The sequence below is a fragment of the Triticum aestivum genome, chromosome 7B (genome assembly GCF_018294505.1).
Source record: "Triticum aestivum cultivar Chinese Spring chromosome 7B, IWGSC CS RefSeq v2.1, whole genome shotgun sequence".
NCBI classification, from domain to species: Eukaryota; Viridiplantae; Streptophyta; class Magnoliopsida; order Poales; family Poaceae; genus Triticum; species Triticum aestivum.
This window is the reverse complement of record NC_057813.1, coordinates 532,489,956-532,506,269: the sequence shown is the minus strand read 5'-3', so window position 1 is coordinate 532,506,269 and position 16,314 is coordinate 532,489,956. Positions and strand designations below refer to the sequence as shown.

Here is a 16,314-nt window from a genome sequence, read left to right as displayed (position 1 = left end):
CTGAACCAGGGTTGGGTCCACTCGTTTTTCGACCAGGTGTACCTGCGGTTGCAAATGTCGACATCATCCAGCCCATGAGATCTGATCCAGTCATTAAACTTGTCCATCATAGCCCAGTTGACTCGACCACGTAATTTTTCTTCTGCGAACCAGTACATGTTGAAGTCGCCGAGGATAACCCAAGGTTCAGATAGCATGCCAGAAACGCTGTCCAACTCATCAAAGAAAACCTGCCTCTCCTGGTGGATATAAGGAGCATACACCATAGTGATCACGAAAACCGACTCAGACGACGTTGATGAGAACCTGATCTATGGGTTACAATGATCTGTCCTGAGAAAGCAGAGGCGTCCCAGGCGACCAACAGACCGCTCGAGGGGCCTGCAAAGGGCATGATCGCCTGGTTGTTGAGGTGAGGAGGAAGAAAACTCTGTAGCTTCATAATTGGGGCAGTTTCCAGCTTTGTTTCCTGAAAACAGACAATGCTAGGTTGACAGGAGGTTAGAACATCACGAACCAAAAGACACTTATTCTCATCACCTAGGCCTCGTATGTTCCAATTAAGAAGTTTCATGGATCAAGGTGAAAAACTGCCCGTGCATGAACGAGGAAACAAACAAGGCTAGATATGAGCATGAGCGGGTGGATGCATGCAATAGTAACATATGGGAAGCAACATTGATGCAACATAGGAGAAAAGAAAGGTCCAACATAACACTGAGGAACATCTTAACATCAACAGAGATACAGACCATAAGCATAAGCATAAGCAAACTGATAGACTGACTTGGAACTGCTTTGACAAGATGGGGGCTAAGACTAAACATAAACCTAAAGCAGAGGCAAACAGAGCGAGCACCGACAGCCCCCGAGACGGTACAGGGCATAAACCTAGCAGAATGATCATTAAACATCCGAACCAATGCGTGCACCCGTGGAAGAAGCAGAAGAACTGTTCGAAGAGCCAGAGCAACCTGCACCAGCGTTCGAGGAGGAAGAAGCTTGAGTGAAGATAGCATGCACAATGAGGTTGCAGCACTTGGCGATCTGCTTGAGCTTGCCACGGGTCATGGGCTTGGGGGTGCTGCCGAACTGAAGATCAAGCAGTTCAGTAACAGGCACCACCTTGGTCTTCTTGCGGCGGGAGGCGTTGGAGGAGGGCCATCGGCTAGGGCCGCCGGAGTTAACGCCGGAGCCCGTCGCCTTGCACTTGGAAGCACGCTCGACAGAGCCGACGCGCTCCCCATCATACATCTGCCTGATGCGAGGGCTACGGCATGTAGCAGAGGGGGCGCCGTCAGATCTTGGACAGAAGAGCCACCAGCCACCTCCTGGTGGACCTGTGCAGCCGCTGCCAAAGGCTGGACAATAGAGCCAGCGCCAGGGTCGGCAATGACCTCCTGGTGGATCTGGTCTCTGGCGGGCGGGAGGGAACCAATCCCCATGCCCAGATCAGCTTGAGCTGCATCACCGGCAAGGGGCGGCGCCTGGTAGGTGATGCTGGAGGCAACAGAGGGTGCATCAAAGAGTTGAAGCATGGTCAAGGGGCGGAGATCTTCAGCCCTTGGCTCTGGCGGCGGCGTGCGACAGGACCAGAAAGTTGTGGCGACATGAGTGGGGAGCAAGGAGCACGCCCCATGCAGCAGGTTAGTGTTGGCCACAGGAGACTGGTCGCAGTTAAGAAGGCCTTCGCCCAAGGCAGGGGCGTGCCTGAGAGGCCTGGGACAGATGGGCCTGGTGGCCAGCACTTGGTGGGCTTGCACGCGCGTGTACGCAGGGAAATAAGCTTCGGCAGGGAGAATGACACCCCCATCTGCAGAGAGGGGTGGGCCGACGGTGGGTAGCAGCCCATGAGGCACAACAGGTTTGGGAGGGTGCTTGTTATCGACGGATGGCAGAAGAGGCAAAGTGCACAGGCACATGAGGCCAGCTACATCTTGTGGCTAGAATTTGAACAAGAGAGAGCGGGCAGCTCTCTCGCGCCAATAGCTCAGAGCGCAGATCGAAGCAGGGAAAGAAGCCATCATCCAAGGCGACAGCTCGCACATGGATTACTTCTTTGGCAACCCGGCAGTTGCTGAGCTCAAGCGTGAAGGAGAAAGTCATGGCTTCAGGGTCGAAGGAGACGGCCATGCTTGGACGGGCACAGTCAGCAGCAACCAGTGCCGAGCGAAGGCAGCCTTGCCCTTCGTCTTCATGGGTGATACGTCTCCAACGTATCTATAATTTTTGATTGTTCCATGCTATTATATTACCCCTTTTGGATGTTTATGGGCTTTATTTTACACATTTATATCATTTTTGGGACTAACCTACTAACCGGAGGCCCAGCCCATATTGCTATTTTTTTGCCTATTTCAGTATTTCGAAGAAAAGGAATATCAAACAGAGTCCAAACGGAATGAAACCTTTGGGAGCGTGATTTTTGGAATGAACGTGATCCAGAGGACTTGGAGTGCAAGTCAAGAAGCAGCCGAGGCGGCCACGAGAGGGTAGGGCGCTCCCCCCTATAGGGCGCGCTCCCTGTCTCATGGGCCCCTCGGGCGGCCACCGACGTACTTCTTCCTCCTATATAAGCCTACGTACCCCGAAAACATCCAGGGAGCCAACGAAACACAATTTCCACCACTGTAACCTTCTGTATCCATGAGATCCCATCTTGGAGCCTTTGCCGACGCTCCACCAGAGGGGGAATCGACCACGGAGGGCTTCTACATCAACACCATAGCCCCTCCGATGAGTTGTGAGTAGTTTACCACAGACCTTCGGGTCCATAGTTATTAGCTAGATGGCTTCTTCTCTCTTTTTGGATCTCAATACAATGTTCTCCCCTCTCTTGTGGAGATCTATTCGATGTAAACTCTTTTTGCGGTGTGTTTGTTGAGATCTGATGAATTGTGGGTTTATGATCAAGTTTATCTATGAGAAATATTTGAATCTCCTCTGAATTCTTTGATGTATGATCGAGTTATCTTTGCAAGTCTCTTCGAATTATCAGTTGGTTTGGCCTACTAGATTGATCTTTCTTGCCATGGGATAAGTGCTTAGCTTTGGGTTCAATCTTGCGGTGTCCTTACCCAGTGACAGAAAGGGTTGCAAGGCACGTATTGTATTGTTGCCATCGAGGATAAAAAGATGAGGTTTATATCATATTGCATGAGTTTATCCCTCTACATCATGTCATCTTTCTTAAGGCGTTACTCTGTTCTTATGAACTTAATACTCTAGATGCAGGCATGAGTCGGTTGATGTGTGGAGTAATAGTAGTAGATGCAGGCAGGAGTCGGTCTACTTGTCACGGACGTGATGCCTATATACATGATCATGCCTAGATAATGTCATATTTATTCGCTTTTCTATCAATTGCTCGACAGTAATTTGTTCACCCACCGTAATACTTATGCTATCTTGAGAGAAGCCTCTAGTGAAACCTATGGCCCCCCGGGTCTATCTTTTATCATATTTACTTTCAATCTACTTTTATTTGCATCTTTACTTTTTGCACTTATAAAATACCAAATATATATATATATATATATATATATATATATATATATATCTTATCATACTATCTCTATTAGATCTCACTTCCGCAAGTGGCCGTGAAGAGACTGACAACCCCTTTATTGCGTTGGTTGCGAGTTCTTTGTTTGTTTGTGTAGGTGCGTGGGACTTTTGAGGAGCCTCCTACTGGATTGATACCTTGGTTCTCAAAAACTGGGGGAAATACTTACGCTACTATTGCTGCATCACCCTTTCCTCTTCAAGGAAAAGCTCAAGACGTAGCAATGGGCAAGCTGCTCGGCCTGGGGAGGGAGAAGGGGCCCCCCTAGATAAACTTGGGCTTGAAGGAGATCTTCAACATGGCCATGAAGTCTTGGTCGGAAGCGATCTGAGGTTGTAGGTAGGCGCGGTAGGCCTGGGTAGCCAGGCCGTCATCCTCGAGCTGGCCACCAGGCGCCGTGCCATAGCCCCTAGACGGGGCGCGGCCTTGACGAGGAAGGGTCCTCGAAAGCACACGGCCAGCACCGGAGCCACCTCCCCCACCGTACCGACGCGCAGAAGGAGGTTGTGGAGGCGCAGATGGGGCCCCGAGCAACCGGGCCACAACCCAGATCTCGTTGATCAGCACATCGGCATATGCCCCCGCGCCGTCGAAGCGATGAAAGGCGATGTGGTGGGGGATGTGCTGCAGCGCCTCGACCTTGACAAGCACGAAGATGCCGGCGAAGTTGTTTCCGTGCAGGCAGGCATGCTCCACCCTCAGCATGCTTGCGAAGCCGACGACAGAGGCGGCGACACCACACTTGTTCCAAAGCTCTAGAGGCAGCTTTTCAAGCGACAGGATGACGACATGGCGGTAGGAGAAGGAGAAGGCATTGTCCCCCGCGTCGTGCGGGAGGATACGGACCGTGTGGGAGCCGACATAGATCGGGCTCACACGGAAGGCCGCAGCCTGCTCCTCCTCCCTCTGAAAAACGGTGAAGGTCGTGCCCACGCGGAGCCAGCAAAGCATACGGCGCCAATCCATAGCCGCTGCCTGAGAACACGTCGTAGCCAGGGCAAGAAGTTGGACTTGGGTGGAGAGATGTTGATGAGGCAAACTAGTGTGTTCTGATCAGAAACGAGCGGAAAGTGGACATCGAGCGAGGTAGGGCGCCCTGGGATCACCAACTCCATGGCGTCGACTAGAGCAGGATTGGGTGGGGGGCAGAAAGGGACAATGGCGAGTGAGGTGGAGGAGGCTGGAGCTGCGTCGAGAGTACTGCTGGGCTGTGAACGAGGGGGGCTAGTATAAGTACTAGCGGTGCAAAGCTTAGGGTTAGACTGGTAGACGCGGATACTGCATTGGAAGCTAAGGTGGCCAACTCGACGACATAGCCAGCAGACAGCAGGATCCCGACAATCACGTCGTCTATGGCTGTAGGAGAGGCAGCGGAAGCATCGCCAGTGAAGGTCAGCAGGCTTGCCATATCTAAAAAGGCGATTCGCTGCGGGACGTGAGGCGCATAATGACCCTGGCAGCACCGAGTCACACGAGAGCAGGGCGTCCCGATAGGTTGCAATGCGCGGTTGCGTTAGACTATCGATTGGGGGGGGGCGTGCGAGCTTGCAGGGGAGGCAGAACGACGGCTGGGAGGCGCGAGAGGAGAGGAAGAAATGATGATGGGGCGGCCTCGATCATCCCCCTATAGGCCAGGGGCCTGCTGTGTCAGCACAGGAGGGGGATTTGGGAGATCTAAACCGCCAGGCACTTGATTATGGCCATCCGCGTGCTGAGGAGAGAGGGTGAAAACCTGCCATGTCGTCCTAGTATCCCCGAAAACCTGGGCACAAGAGGCGTGCATGGGGTGGGGTCCCAGGAGAGAAGGCAAAGCAGCGTTAGCGACCCATGCAGAAGAACGAACACGCGGTAGAGACAAAGGTGGGGCCGAAGGAGACAAGCTAGAAAGGGTCATCCTGACACGGAGCAAGCCAGACATCCAGCAATCGCGGAGAACTATCTCCTTGGCGATGCATGCATGCGCGACGAGGAAGTAAAAACAACCTAGCTGACACGATTTGACAGCATAGCCGTTGGCAAACCCACCGAACCAGTTGACCAGGAGAGAGGCAAAGAAATCGGGCGAAAGGAGAACACCGTCATTGAGAACGACAACCAGCACGCCGGCGGGGCGGCGCCGCCCTGCGACAGCCTCAATAGTGGCACAACCATACTTCGAAAGCATATCATCCTGAAACCGCTCACCTTCCATGCGGCAGATGTGACAACAAGCTATGGAGCAACACGGAAACTACATGCATCAAGGAAGGGGAACGACATGCATCAATGCAACAGTAGACAACCAAGAAACCATAGAAACACTTAGGAGGAAGGAAACAAGCCTGCGATGAAGGAGAAGCCGTGGACGTATGGGACGTGGTTAAAACCCCGTGCCACTGTAAGGCGCACCGATATGGGTGGTTGCCGCGGCCGGAGTGGCGAGCGGCAGGTTGGTGGATGCCGTACCCGGGTGGGAAACGGTGTGGGGTGGCCGCCGGCGCCGGGGTGGTGGCCGCCGGGGTGTGCTCTTACCTCCTAGCTAGGCTCGTCAGGATCTGTTGTTGGTGAATCTCGGCGAGCATCTTCCTCCGCCATATTATATTTATGAAAAACAATACAAGGCTAAGTTTATGACCAATACTCTCTCTGTTTCAAAAATAATCGAAGTTCTAGCTTTGCCCTAAGTCAAACTTCAACTACAATGCAAGATTTGCTTTATTAGATGCATTATGAAATATATTTTCATATTTTTGAGTTGTAGATTTTTTTATAGACTTGGTCAAACTTTTTGACTTAGGATAATTCTAAAAATTCATTATTTTGAAACAGATGAAGTACATGAATTTTTTCCCAATTATAAAAGTATGAATTTTGATAAGTTTTAGGCAACGCATTTAGGATAACATTTTTAAGTTGAACCAACAACACTTAAGGTGAATCATCTACCGAAGATAGTTGCCATTTTTTAAAGCAAGTAGGGAGGGAGCCGATCATGTCAAGCAAACACTGCAATTTCATTGTGATGCTTCTAGCCATCATATTAATCTTCTGTAGTCTTCATTCCCTTTTTTGCAAGAGTTGCGCAGGTGCTACGCGGGAAGAGATCACTAGATCAGGGTGATTTTGGAGTGTCAAATGGATCTTTGACATAAAGATATTTGGGCATGCCTTGAAAGTTCGAAAAAAGGCAATATCACATGCCTCAAAGATCGTGTTTGGAAAAACGTTCAAGGGAGGATGTAGCACTCTTTGTTAGCCAGGGGAAAACATTTAGCTGCATAAGTGATACCTACTTATTGTATGGCTTATCTGAAACTTATCCACGAAATCTGCCAACATATACATTCGCTATTGAGGAATGCGAGTAGCAAGAACGACGATGGCAACACTGAAGGCAATGTCGGGGTCTAGAGTTTCAGGGCATGGAGATATTTAGCCTAACCTTACTATTGCGCTACCCAATATTGACGGAAAACATGCATCATAGGAGGCTCATCCTTCCCAAATCTGGCAAGCCTTGTCTGAAGGAAAGGAGGTGCTCAAACAGGGATTAATTTGGAGAACCGGAGTAGGTTGTGATACTTGCATATGCCAGGATAATTGGATCCTAGAGACCATTGGCTAAGACTGGTGTGCCCATGGTCGACAATTGAGTGCAATCAGATGCGAAGCCATAAAGCACATGCAATACACTACCCTTTTCGATCATCAAGAGCATAACAGAGATTCCATAAATGGAGAAGACCACGTGTGCATTGGTAGGGCTAAGTGACAAGCTGAAATGGCTATGAAAATGGCTAAGTGACAGACTCTTCTTGCAAGTTTGTGGTGGGGGAGGAGACCTCAGGCTATGAAAACAAAAAACTTATGAAGATGGGGTTATCTTATTTTCTATGTTAATTATATTAATACAAAGTTCATAGGCAGATTTCATGCTAGAGTGAAGCGTAGTACATGTGGAGGCGAAGCCAGATGGTTGTTACTTTTTTGTCATTCTAGTTTGTCATTATCATTATAGTGCATTGCCATCCGTCTTTTCCTAGAACCATGTGTAGGACACACAAAAGATGAAAAAAATCCTGACACACAATGTCTCAATAGTGGTGCTGCCAAACCATGATCAAAAAGGGAGAGGAAGACAAAGAATTGTCTACTTGCAAGTTGAAGATATAGAGAGGGGCACTTGGTTTCAGGGCCGGCCCTGAGGCATGGCGAAGAGTGCGGCCGCCTAGGGCCCAACCTGAGAAGGGGCGCATACTACTGTAGATTTATAAGCATAGTAGGAAGAAAAAGAGATGAAGAGAGATGGAGAAATCAACACCCAAGCCGAGACACCCATTCAACCAGCCTAGTAGGAGTAAAAGAAGAGTGCGGCCGCCTAGGGCCCAACCTGAGCAGGGGCGCATACTACTGTAGATTTATAAGCATAATAGAAAAAAAAAGAGACAGAGAAATCAACATCCAAGCCGAGACACCCATTCAGCCAGCCTAGTAGGAGTAAAAGAAGAGTGCGGTCGCCTAGGGCCCAACCTGACAGGGGCACATACTGCGGTAGATTTATAAGCATAGGGCCTGTTTGGGACTGCTCCGCTTCAACAAAATCAGTTTCACTCCATCAAATCCACTTTGGAGCAGTTTCACATAGAAGTTGTAGCACTATCAAAGAGAATGCTTGGCTTCCATCTAGCTCCAGCTTTAAAAATGAGAAATTCGGTGGAAAGGATCTATTTGATTGGATGAGGGGGGAGAAACGAAGGGGTATCCACTTACTGGTGGCAGTAGTGGGTAATTTCCCCCAACTTCGGCTTCTAGAGGTTTTTGGAGCACCCCCTGAAGAGCTTCATAAAAAACTGGGAGTTGTACCTCGGATTTTATTTTTTTTGTGGAGCGGCGTATCGTGGAGCTACCTCGTTTGGCTTGTGTTTTCTGGAGCGGAGCTTAATTTTAAGAAGCAAAGCAATCCCAAACAGGCTCATAATAGGAAGAAAAAGAGACAGAGAAATTAACACCCAAGCCGAGACACCCATTCTTTTTTTTGCGAGGGTAAAGAGTTTTATTCCATAAGAATAGGGTTACAATCGAGAGGCAAAAGTTCCTCTATGCACGGTGGTCCACGATCTAACCATACAGCAGTCGCATTCTCAATACGACTATACAAAGCCAACCGATCTGCTACTCTATTTTGCTCACGTTTAATTTTCTGCGGAATAAACTCACGAAGTACCATAAGATGCTTGATCTCAGCTACCAAATGTCTATATGCTGACCGAGACAGGTTATCACCGGTTAGGGAAGCCCGTGCGTCCGAGGAGTCCGATTGCACTATTATAGGAACATCACTATATTGAGCGGCCAGAGCCATACCTTGCATCAGTGCATGCAACTCGGCCTCTAGTGCGTCATTGCAATTAAACAGGCAGCAATACGCCTAGTATGAGTAAAAGAAGAGTGCGGCTGCCTAGGGCCCAACCTGGGCAGGGGCGCATACTACTGTAGATTTATAAGCATAATAGGAAGAAAAAGAGACAGAGAAATCAAGACCCAAGCCGAGACACCCATTTAGCCAGCCTAGTAGGAGTAAAAGGTCCTAATTGCTTCATATTCTTCTCTGGAATGCACGCCTCCACGATCTCCTCTCGTTTCTTCTGGTCGCATCTTCTTTACTTAATCCTTCCCAAATTAATTGACTCAAGTTCCAAAAGGCAAGGGCCCCAAGCAATGCAACCAAGGAATTTTCCGATTGCTTGAATCTCATCATCGGTTCTTCCATCCTATTACCACCTTAAAACTGAAAAGGCTCTGTGGGCGACAGTGACGACACACCATAACTGAGGCGTTAACAGAAGCGCCCGAGCAGCGAATGCCGCAATGTTAAGTGCCGAAAGCGATAGGTGTTGGCCGTACCGAGGTGAGTGCCCATGGCCGATGGTGGAGTTCAAGGGCCTCTAAAAGGCTATAGGGCTGGTCCTGCTTGGTTTGGCTGAAGGCAACCTAAATGACTGACATTAGAAGGATGCCACCTTTTGTGGCAACGTGGTTGGAAACTACAAACATTATTTGCTTTTACAAAATAATCACCATACATTTCTTTCTTGTATCGTACAAGCAAACATTTACCTTATACTAATTAGGAACAAAAAGAGATTTGACAAAAAAATCAAATAACTGGTCTTGCAAACTTCAGATTCGGCGTAGGAGGTCTCCTACATAGTTCAGAACCCCTTGATCCCCATGAAAGGGGGGTGGAGACAAGAAGATTCGAGGGTGGTATTGCTCGCTGGAAATATCGGACCAATCATCCTGTTGATTATCGTATACCACACATGCACGGTGCATCGCGGCCACAAGGCACACAATGTGTACAATCAAAGCCCACTTTGTCGAACAAAGTAGCTATATCTGCCAATGAGGCATAGAGCACATCTCCACAACCAATAAAATGCCGAGAATGAGATAGGGAGAACCCAAGCAGCTAGGGACACAAGCGTGCCATAGTAAATCCTAACCGGGCAGAACGAAGGACATAATCATCACATGCTGCGTCTACCTAAGAGCCTTCCCACTGGCCATTGTTAGGCTCACCACACCGCGGGGTGGGCCCACAGGGCACTAGGGTTCAAGAAGCATACAAATCATACCTATTATAACAGTAATCTATCTAACTTTAATATATTTTGACAGTCATAACAGCTTTTCACAACAGTATGATTTGCCAAACAGAGTAATGCACTTTTCACAACAGCTTTAAGCCTTCAGATATAAAGACAACATAAACATCCACAAAACCCAGTGTAAATAGGAAACAATAAGATATTAGCTGAGAAGGTTCAACAGCATTTTCTTCAGAAGTTTGAGATCTTCCAATAATTGTCTGATATAATATTTTTGGTACTTACTCCATAGGATATGCTGGATAAATTGGTTACATGAAACCGACTATTTGATCGTAGTTTATTCTCTAGCATGATCAGCCTGACAAATATAGGTATATACTATGGCTTGACTAGCCATATACATGGACAACTTGCAAGTTGAAGTTTCAGTTGCATAGGCTGGAACCAAATTACAGCTGAAGCTGTTCATGAAGAGATGTGAAGTAGTAACCCTCAGTGACGTTGAAAGAAGTCGACCATCGGTTCATATACGAGGCGTGGAGCATTATAGGCTATCACAAAGTCAGCATGAGCATAGTCGGGCAAGTATTGCACCTCGATGTTATCAGAGTCATGGTTTCTGACCAGTGTCTTCAGGAGGTGCCTGGTGTCAGGGACATCGCCGAGGAAGTCTTGGCCGCCATGCGTCAGGAGCATGGGGACATGGGTCGGAATGGATGAGAGGTTGTACAGCGGAGGGCGTGGCTGCTTGTAATGCTTCATGTTTTCCTTGGCATTGCCGTAGTCATACCTTCTGACCCCTTCGTTCCTGACCACTGGTTGGATGCAAATCGGGATGAGAAAAGTTAACATCGTTCCTGAGCTTTGAACAAGCGAAAACTTAAAATTCTGATTGTGATTCCTACTCTGCGACAAATGAATAAGGTTTCTCATAGACGTAGGCTGTGGAGCATGCAGCATGAAGGCACATGTAGTTGATTTATTGAGGCAACAGTCCGGTCCTTCAAGCGTCAGCAAATCACAGTTAGTAGGATACAAGGCCAACTTCAGCTGAACGTAAAATATTGTTTGGAATCTAGAAAAATTTATGAAAGGAAAAACCTGCAAGAGCAGAAAATACATCGTGGCAGTCAATTTTAGGGTCGCCACATACTTTGGCTAGAAGTTCAGCTGCAGTTTTTCTGTCATGTAGCAGCACATTTGTAGCAGTCAATACTTGAGGTTGGAGTCAGCACATTAGGAGTTGTGACTGTTTACCGGAATGGCAAGTCTAAAGCATGTGATTCTTACTTGCCAACATTGATATCACATTGAAATTCATACAGCGATAACCTCGTAGAAAATCTTAAACACATGCACCTCTACTCATAATCAATAAGTTGCAGCAAGATGCAAAACTACAAGCAGAAACTTGGTAATCAAGCGTACATGCTGCCTTTTGTTCCTACTTAAAGAAATTAGCAGTCGTAGTAAAGATACCTACCCAACAGGATTGAACTCATGAAGACCTATAAAGTGAGCTGCCTGTGGAAGATAAAAAGGAAGAGATAAATCAGTCCCATATAATTTGCAAATGTGGCAATTTCCAATAAGCACCAGTAGCCTGAACAGTATTTTACTTCTGCCATGAACATTTTAGCAGCAAGCCGGGTGAGATCGGATCTAGTTCTGCTCAGATAAGCGATTGGGCAGAGCAACACAGCTGATCGAACTAAGTGTAGTAACTTGTGCTCAGAGAAGGCTGCAAGAATAATCAAGGTTCCCTAGAAAGTAAAGCAAAAATTGCTTCAGTACACTTCTCAAGTCCCAAGTGTTAACCTATCAAAAAATTTAAGAGGGGCATCTGAGCTCACCAGTGAGTGACCGATATAGTGAACTTTTTGACGTCCTGTGTGGTGATACACAAACTCAAGCACGGCTGGAAGATCATATTCAGCAATTTGGTCCCACGACCAATCCCAGAAAGCCTAAAAATATTAGTCAATATACTATAGGTGAAAATCTAACGACATATATGAGTTCTTGATTAGGTTTGAGACAAAAACCGGATTTTTTGGGGACAGCGATGTATGTTTGCGGCTGGTATTAGTTCCACGAGTGTTCGCTAGCCAAACATCAAACCCACCGTCTGCCAAAATAAAGCCAAGTGATTGGTCTGGTGTACCCAGTAGCCAAGAAACGCCATCCTGTAGAATCCAGACATTTGATTCAGCTATGCATAAATCTCAGAGGCCCAAGATTTCTCCAACAATGCCCTTACCACAAAAAGCCCGTGGAATAGCAGTATTGGTTGCCTTGTCTTCTCATCCCCGGTTGAGTTATCAGTATCATGGCCATGAGGAATCCTTTTTAAGCTAAGAATATATCCATCTTCAGTTGTGACCTGCCATAGATTTAGACAACATACTTCATAAGAGGGCAGCATTTTATCATGGAAGCATAAATTCGAATGCGAAAATGATGTCTAGGAGTACATTCATAAGAGCTCTAATACCTTGTGATCTTCACATGGATAGCCGTAAGCTTCTGCCTCTGACTTGCACATAGTAAACGGATGTGGAGAAACTGGACATGGTATACCAATATCATCCACTAAACTATTGTTCCTCCATGAGAGAGCTGTGCAGGGGTTAGAGTCAAGCATAAACATCAACAAACTCATTAGAAATAAACTCGTAGCCATCGAAATATGTAGAATCATGTTTCTATTGTTCTGATAGTTTCCGTGAATAGTGAAATTTTCTGCAGGGTGCAAGGATAGTGGTAACACAAAGTGCAGTCTCTCTTTTCAGAGAACAGTGATGCTTTGCGTGGCTGGTGTACAGGTATAAATACCAGACAAATGGTCTCTTAACAAGACGCCGTTTCTATTCTTCAACACTAATGTAACAAAAATTACCAAAAAGAGTGCTTGGGTTTCTCTCTCTGTTTGTGGGAAATAGTTCTTGCTCGACAGAAGCATGAACATGCTACATTATTACAGGAGAAAAACTGTGACCTTATTATATCCGAAAGTGTATGATTGCACGAGCATATACTAACTGAGTAAAACAGAAAAATGACTGACGTAAATCAGTCATGCCATCTTGATGATCAGAAATGAAGGCCCTATGGTTCACTTCACACCAAATTTGTGTCTCCAAAGTCCGCCTAACCACTGAGGAAAGGAATGCCTGAGAAGAAAAGGCAACCTTCATTAAGAAGTATCTGGATGCGCTTGTATTTAATATATTTATAAGCAGCAAAACATGTGGTTCACGTCAGCTGAGAAGGTGATCCAGATGTCACTCAAATACACCGGATTCATCAGTTCATCAAGAAAAGTACAAGAATGCCATGCTGCTTGTTGCGACAAATTTACCACGTTACACCTTTTAGCGGAAGGGTCAAAAGATCTGGTTGCGCTTATCTGAAATTCTTAAATAATCAGTTCAAACAAATTAGAGAGCCAAAGCAATTCAAAATTTAGCATTCTGAAGGTAAGGCTCGCGATCAGTATGCAAACACGAAAGGCACCTGATTACTACGAAGTAGGCTGACTGTCTGCCAAAAGCAAAAAGAGCTCAGTTTTAAGCTTTTCTAAACTAAAAGCAGAAATTACCGTACAATTGCGGAAGACAAAACTGATGTATGATTTTCTAACCTCAGCAGCAACGACCACACAATTGGGGCATCACAATCGAGACTACTTCCCTCTTCGCACAAGAGAATATCTATCACCAAGGTCTCAAAAATCAAACCGGACAGCTGATTTCAGGATATCAATGACGTATCGTTCTCATATATTCATCATCTGCGGAGAATGGCCATCACGAGAGCGGTTCAGTTTGCTTCTGAGAACAAAGAAGTTCTACTGACAAGCGCGCTTGTGCCCGCAGTCTGCAGAAGCATTTGGCCGAACACATGGCGCGCGTTCGCCTCGGAGTCGAGTAGGACGTCTCGCCAGCTCCCTCCAACTCCAGTGTTGCTTCCCTGCCCTGCGCGGGAGGTGTTCGCCTGTGTGGTGGGTGCCGGTTGACGGCTTGCTGCCTGTGCTGTGCTGAGCGCGAGGTCGGCCTTGGTCGCTGAAGCCATTGCAGGCGGCAAAAGCCGGGCAGCGCTAGGTCTCGCTTGCTCTCGCGTCTGGCGGCTCCCTAAATGGACTGGTCGTGCGGGAGGCCACGGCCTCGTTTTTGTTTTTTGTTTTTCACGTTTTTTGTTCGTTTTTCTTACTTTCGTTCATAGTCCCAAATATTCTAAATATTCTAAATAAATATATTACCAAAAAACCTTAACATAAAACATTTGAAAAAACTACCAAGCATTTAAAAAAATGTGTATAAACAAAATGTCTATCATGTATATGAAAAATGTATACCAAAACTGTACAATATGTATGAAAAAGTTGATCATGTATTTAAAAAATATTAATCAACATTTGAAAATATGTTAAAAATTATTTGAAATTTTTTAATCAAGCATTTAAAAAATATTAATTGTGTATAGAAAAAATGTTAACCATGTATTAAAAATGTCAACCTTGTATTTAAAAATGTTAAATGTGTATAGAAAAAATGTTGACAATGTATTAAAAATGTTAAAATTGTATTTGAAATATATTAATCAAGCATTTGAAATTGTTAAAATTAAAAAGAAATTTTTTTGACCATGTACTAAAAACATGTTAATCGAGCATTTGAAAAATGTTTTCAATGTGCATAGAAAAAATGTTGACCATGTTTTAAAAATGCTAAACTTGTATTTCAAAAATGATAATCAAGCATTTGAAAAATGTTAAATGTGTATAGAAAAAAATGTTAACCATGTATAAAAAAAATGTCAAACTTGTATTTGAAAAATGTTAAATGTGTAAGGAAACAATTTTGACAATGTATTGAAAATGTTAAACTTGTATTTGAAATATGTTAATCAAGCATTTGAAATTGTTAAAATCATATAGAAAAAATCTTAACCATGTAGTAAAAACATGTTAATCTTGTATTTGAAAAATGTTAATCGAGCATTCGAAAAATGTTTTAAATGTGTATAGATAAAATGTTGACCATGTTTTAAAAATACTAAACTTGATTTGAAAAATAGTAATCTAGCATTTTAAAACTGTTAAATGTGTATAAATTTTTTTTACCAAGTATTCAAATAATGTTTAACTTGTATTTGAAAAAAATGTTAATCAAACATTTGAAAAATGTTAAATGTGTATAGAAAAATGTTGACATGTGTTCAATAAATATTGATCTTTTATTTGGAAAATATTAAATGTGTATAAAAAATGTTGACCATGCATTCAATTTTTTTGATCTTTTATTTGAAAAATCTTAAACTTGTATTAGAAAAATGTACTAGATATATATACCAGAAATGTGTATAGGAAAACAGTGAAAACAAAGAGAAAAAAAACAAATAAAAACGAGAAAGAAAAAACATAACCGAAGAAAAAGCGGTGAAAACCAAAAAACTGAAGGACGAAAAAAAACACCCCAGAAACAAGGAAAAAGGGAACCCCAAAGAAAACTGGGAAAGTCTATGAGGAAAAGAAGAAAATAGAAAAGAAAACAAGAAATCCATAAAAACAGCACAAAAAGAAAGGAAAAATAAAGAACAAGAAAACCCGAAGAAAAATGATATAAAAAATAGAAGAAAAGAAGAAAGAAAAAAAACTAGTGAAAACCAAGAAATAAATGAGGAAAATCACTGGAAAAAGAGAGAAAATAAAAAATCAAAGCATAAAGAAGCAAAGAAACCAGTAAGAACCGGGTTAAAAACATAATTGAAAAGAAAGAAAATAGAAAACCGGTAAAAGCAAAAAATAAAAATAAAACAGACCAAACAAACGAGCGAGTAGGGACAGATCGATCCGAGCAAGCCAGGGAGGAGAAGGAAAAGAGCCGGCCCGATCCATACGCGAGAGCAAAGTTCCTTCAGGCAAGAGACAGCAGCCATCATATTGCTATAAACGAGACATAGCTCTCACGTTGTCTCCCCCATAGCGAGACCGAACTAAATTGGCCGGCCAAGTCAAAAGTTATTTGCATGTAGCTTCATTACATATAAGTAGATTTGTTTCTTTTTATATATTCCTAATATTTGTCTCAAAAAATATATATTTCGATGTTTTATAATATTTTAAAAAATCTTAAAATATAGTCCCTTCATTCC

The 16,314-nt window shown here is 44.6% G+C and overlaps 1 protein-coding gene across 1 annotated transcript; it reads right to left on the bottom strand.

Moving 5' to 3' along the window:
- Positions 1 to 10,336: 10,336 nt before the first annotated feature.
- LOC123157515 (triacylglycerol lipase 2) lies at positions 10,337 to 13,292 on the bottom strand. The gene is made up of 9 exons (XM_044575806.1): positions 12,653 to 13,292; positions 12,419 to 12,541; positions 12,204 to 12,344; positions 12,012 to 12,125; positions 11,778 to 11,921; positions 11,642 to 11,682; positions 11,260 to 11,339; positions 11,064 to 11,159; positions 10,337 to 10,973 (listed from the first exon to the last, which is right to left on the bottom strand). Exons 1-9 carry the CDS (start codon positions 12,857 to 12,859, stop codon positions 10,651 to 10,653), a joined length of 1,269 nt encoding a protein of 422 aa, XP_044431741.1. The 5' UTR covers positions 12,860 to 13,292; the 3' UTR covers positions 10,337 to 10,650.
- Between the last annotated feature and the right edge of the window lie 3,022 nt (positions 13,293 to 16,314).

Coding starts and splice junctions, on each gene's coding strand:
- LOC123157515 (XM_044575806.1), bottom strand. CDS start 12,859: ATGATTCTACATATTTCGATGGCTACGAGTTTATTTCTAATGAGTTTG. Junction 11,160..11,259: donor TGTATTTTCTGCTCTTGCAG/GTTTTTCCTTTC, acceptor TGACGCTTGAAG/GACCGGACTGTTGCCTCAAT. Junction 10,974..11,063: donor CCTTATTCATTTGTCGCAGA/GTAGGAATCACA, acceptor GCATCCAACCAG/TGGTCAGGAACGAAGGGGTC.